The sequence below is a fragment of the Sinocyclocheilus anshuiensis genome, unplaced genomic scaffold (assembly GCF_001515605.1).
Source record: "Sinocyclocheilus anshuiensis isolate Anshui unplaced genomic scaffold, SAMN03320099.WGS_v1.1 scaffold178, whole genome shotgun sequence".
In the NCBI taxonomy this organism is placed as follows: domain Eukaryota; kingdom Metazoa; phylum Chordata; class Actinopteri; order Cypriniformes; family Cyprinidae; genus Sinocyclocheilus; species Sinocyclocheilus anshuiensis.
The window spans coordinates 375,103-379,425 of record NW_015546031.1 but is presented as its reverse complement, the minus strand read 5'-3'; the positions used below and the strand labels follow the sequence as shown (position 1 = coordinate 379,425).

At 36.4% G+C, this 4,323-nt stretch overlaps 1 protein-coding gene across 1 annotated transcript in view; it reads right to left on the bottom strand.

The window, feature by feature from the left end:
• Nucleotides 1–4,323, bottom strand: part of LOC107698779 (protein HID1-like) — a 24,849-nt gene that overhangs the window by 11,431 nt on the left and 9,095 nt on the right. The window contains exon 7 of the mRNA XM_016499883.1: nt 2–25. Coding sequence (XP_016355369.1) covers nt 2–25 — 24 coding nt within the window. The remainder of the gene's footprint in view (nt 1; nt 26–4,323) is intronic.

The window sequence follows — 4,323 nt, the reverse complement described above, 5'->3', positions numbered from 1 at the left end:
GGAGGTGAAGAGCGGCAGAGCGTGTCTGAAACAATGTTCACAGCACTTTTATATTGCTGAAGACAATGTGAGTGGTGTTTGCTGGTAGGGTTGGTGTGGTGTTGCTATGCATTTACTAAGGAGTTCTGGATGGTTGCCAGGATGATGTTAGTTTGATGCTAGGGTGTCTTACTCAGTCGGTTTCTGACAAATATGTAAACATTCTTAAATCAATTTACGTCGAATTGAAAAGCAAAATGACAAAACATATCAAGTTTCATTTTGTGAAAGTTTTATCAACATTAACTGTTTTTTTTTTCTTAAAACAAGACAAAGTATATGCCAAGGGGGTAAGAAATCTTTTGACAGTTAAAAGTTTATTTCTTGTCCTTATTTTTTCTTGTTTTAAGCAAAAACTCTTTTAATTTTGATTTTTTTAATCACATGATATCTTGAAAGACTTGTGCCAACATTGTGTGTTCCTACTTCCTAGATGCATAAAAATTATTTTAAGACCTTTCAGTTAAAATCTTCTCATCTGTGACATATGCTCATATTATTTGAATGTTAATTAAAAGGTGGAATTCTTAAGGAATAATTGAAGACGGGCCGTTGAATTATTAGAAAAATAATGCGGTGAGGTGGTGATGGTTGCCGTTACACCTCGGGTGTGCATTATTTTTCTAACAATTCAACGGCCCGGAGTCAATTATTCCGCTTATACTACGGTTACCACACCTCAAGACATCGATCAGATGATATATTTAAAGGGATTCGTCCGGTTTTTGTACTTAAATCGCTATTGTGAGCAGGATTATTTCTTCCGCATCTCATCCAACGCCTCTTTGCTAGTTCCAAAACGTCATTTTAAAGCTGGTAATGGAGGCTTGAGCCGTTGATAGCATTCTAATGCAGTTATTAATGAAGTTATTAGAAAGAGAGCGAGAGAAACAGAGACACACAGAGAAAGATAAAGAAAGAGAGAGAGAGCTTGTGTGAATTAGGCTACCTCTGTGCGTCCCTCAGCAGCAGCGTCTCTAAACAGCGCTGTTATTACCTCGCTAGTGAGAAATGTCATGTGTAGCCTTTAAGTTGCTACACTATATAGGCTAACTGATAAAATCGTCAGGGCAGCGCTGACAACACCTTTTTGCAGTAATTCCTGTGTGCTGTATAGGTACTGTATGCTAATTTCCGTTATTACAGTTAACTATGCGAAGTGATATGGAACTGTAATGCGGTCAAGAGAGCTACCTGGAACTACGTTCGCTGTGCGTTTCCCTGAAAATAATGGCACGCCTCAGAACGTTCGTCAGCCAATCAGATTCAAGCATTTAACGGCCCCGTAGCATAACTGTCAATAAAATGTATAGGCCTATATATGTATACTTTATCATATCACATTGTAATGTGTTGTGTTTTTTTATAATAAAAAAATTTCTTCACACATTGAGGCGGGGTGGGGGGGGGGGGTATTAATAATAATAAAAAAACATTTTTGTTTTGCCCATAGAAACTGCTAAATTCCACTAAAAACATTTTAGTGCTAAATTCCACTAAAAATTAGCCCACTGCAATATACAAAACAATTGCTTTAACAATAACAAAATCTGCAATAATATTTTAAAAAGAATAATATTAAAGTGCTAATAATAATAATATTAAATTAAATTAATTTTCTCTACAATCGATAATTAAGATGCAAAAACTGGGGCAGTTGCGTTTCTATGAAACGGCAGAGCGCGAGTCCGCGGAGTGATATGAAATATGAAAGTAGCGGCTTTTTAATTTTACAGTGAAGAGTGGACTCATATACAGCTATACAACGTTTCCATGGAGTCGACGGTGAAAGTAAGGAAATAGGTGAGAAAATAATTTAAGCGGTGAAAAGGTATTTTCCCCTCCAACACCCCAACAGTAATGATGTCCTTGGCTTTTATACAGTAGCGCTTCTTGCTAGAGAGAGAGAGAGAGAGAGAAAAACTCATTGAGGCTCCAGCGAATTGAATCAGATCAGAGTGAACTCACTGAGGTGCGTCGGGTTTTCTCCCTGGCCTGCAGTGCATCAGATCAGATCATCTACGCCCCCTCTGGTTTTGGTCGTGATAGATCTTCTCAATTTCTAAGAAATAGATTTCTGCCTCTTTCTTATTCTCTGCCATTATTCAATCTTACAGATCTCTGAGCTGAAAATACATTCCACCGTAACGCGTCTTAAAATGAGTTCAGTAGGGACTCGCGCTTTGTAAGGAATGTTCTGAGAACACTTTAATCAGCGGGGCTCTATTTGCCTTTCTTCTGTCCCTAATCTCTGAACTTTGAGAGGCAATTACCAGACAAAACAAAGAGTCTTTTTTAATTTAAGAGGAACACACTGAGCTCCCCTGCACATAGCCTACTGTCATAAGGAGCCCCAGACAAAGTCAGGATCAAAAAGTACAACGCTGAGCGAGGTAAGAGACGCCCGCAGCACATGAAAATCAACCTAAATGAATTTGTTTTCAGATGTTGTCTCCAGGGACCACTTTACAAATGTCAGCCCCGAGGCCAAAGCATATGACAGGACTTGGTCTCTGTGTGTGGAATGAGTCTTATTGGATTATTTTTATTTTTTTTTCACTGAGAGTGATATTCTAGGAGCATGACCTTACAGAACAAAAGCTGTCGCTGTAGATCCATTAAAAGTGTCGTTTAACATTACAGATCATCGTGAGAGAAGATCATCGTGTTTTTAGTGGTATTGTCTGTCGTACTCAAAATAAAAGCACTGCACTCTTGTGGTAAAAGAATACATAGCAGAAATATGTCTGTAGTTGTCAGTTTATAAAATGCCCTAGAATATGTAGACAAAGTTAACTAATAAAACCATATAAAAAATTTCGTTACCTGAAATAATATATAGCCTATAAAAAATTAAAACTTATTTCAGTTAGTTGCCAAGGAAACATCTAATTTCACTTATTTTAACTTGATGTACTAAAATAACAAAAACTAAAAAGAAAACAATAAATAAAAACGATATAAATATTTACAACTAAACACAACAAAATTAAAGTAAAAAAAAAAAAAAAAAACATTAAAGTAAAAATCCTTTAAAAAAACAATAAATAAATAAATCGGTCAAAAATGACCAATGAGCACCAGAGGGTTAATTGAGTTAATATAGATTTTATGTGTGACAAAATCTTCATGTTACATCAAAGAGTTATCTAATCACTGCATGATAGCAGTCCCTACTTTATGAAAGTCTGGATTTTTTCTGTGGTGTCACTGTTTGTGTTGTAACAAATGTTGCCTCTCTTTTGCCACTCTAATTGAAGAATGACCCAAATACACTTTTTATGTGACACATTTAATTATTTTCTGGACATTTTCTAGTTGGTAGACATTAGTGGAACGTGTTATGAGATTGCATTCACATCAGCTTAACATCAGTTGGTTGAAAAAATGTTCTAAGTTCTGAGAGTTGATTTAGCATCAGTTATTTTCTATGTATTTCTTACATTGGTAAGTGTGGGATAAATATAAAATAGCTATTTTTTTTTTGTGACCACAATAGTATGCTGATATCTGTGACATGTGACACTGTCAGAAGTTGCTTTTGTCTTAACTGTTCTAAACTATTAATTAAATGTAAATGCACTTAAAGTAATGGGAGTTTAAATCCTCAAAACGGTCCAACAAAACGAAAAGTACAGGTACATCTACAAAAATTTGAATATCATGAAAAAGATCAATATTTTTTGTCACTCATTTCAGAAAGTGAAACCCATATATTATATAGATTCATTACACATAGAGTGAAATATTTCAAGCCTTTATCTATTGAAATGTTGATGATTATGGCTTACAGATAATGAAAACCCAAAATTCAGTGTCTCAGAAAATTTGAATATTGTGAAAAAGTTCAATATTGGAAAGTCATGGTGTCACACCCTAATCAGCTAATTACCTCAAAACACCTGCAAAGGTTTCCTGAGCCTTTAAATGGTCTCTCAGTCTGGGTCAGTAGGCTACACAATCATGGGGAAGACTGCTGACTTGACAGTTGTCCAGAAGACAGTCATTGACACCCTCCACAAGGAGGGTAAGCCACAAAAGTTCATTGCTAAAGAAGCTGGTTGTTCACAGAGTGCTGTATCCAAGCATATTCATAGAAAGTTGAGTGGAAGGAAAAAGTGCACCAGCAAAAGGGATAACCGCAGCCTTGAGAGGACTGCCAGGCAAAATCCATTCAAGAATTTGGGGGAGCTTCACAAGAAGTGGACTGAGGCTGGCGTCAGCGCATCAAGAGCCACTACGCACAGACGAATCCTAGACATGGGCTACAAATGTCGCATTCCT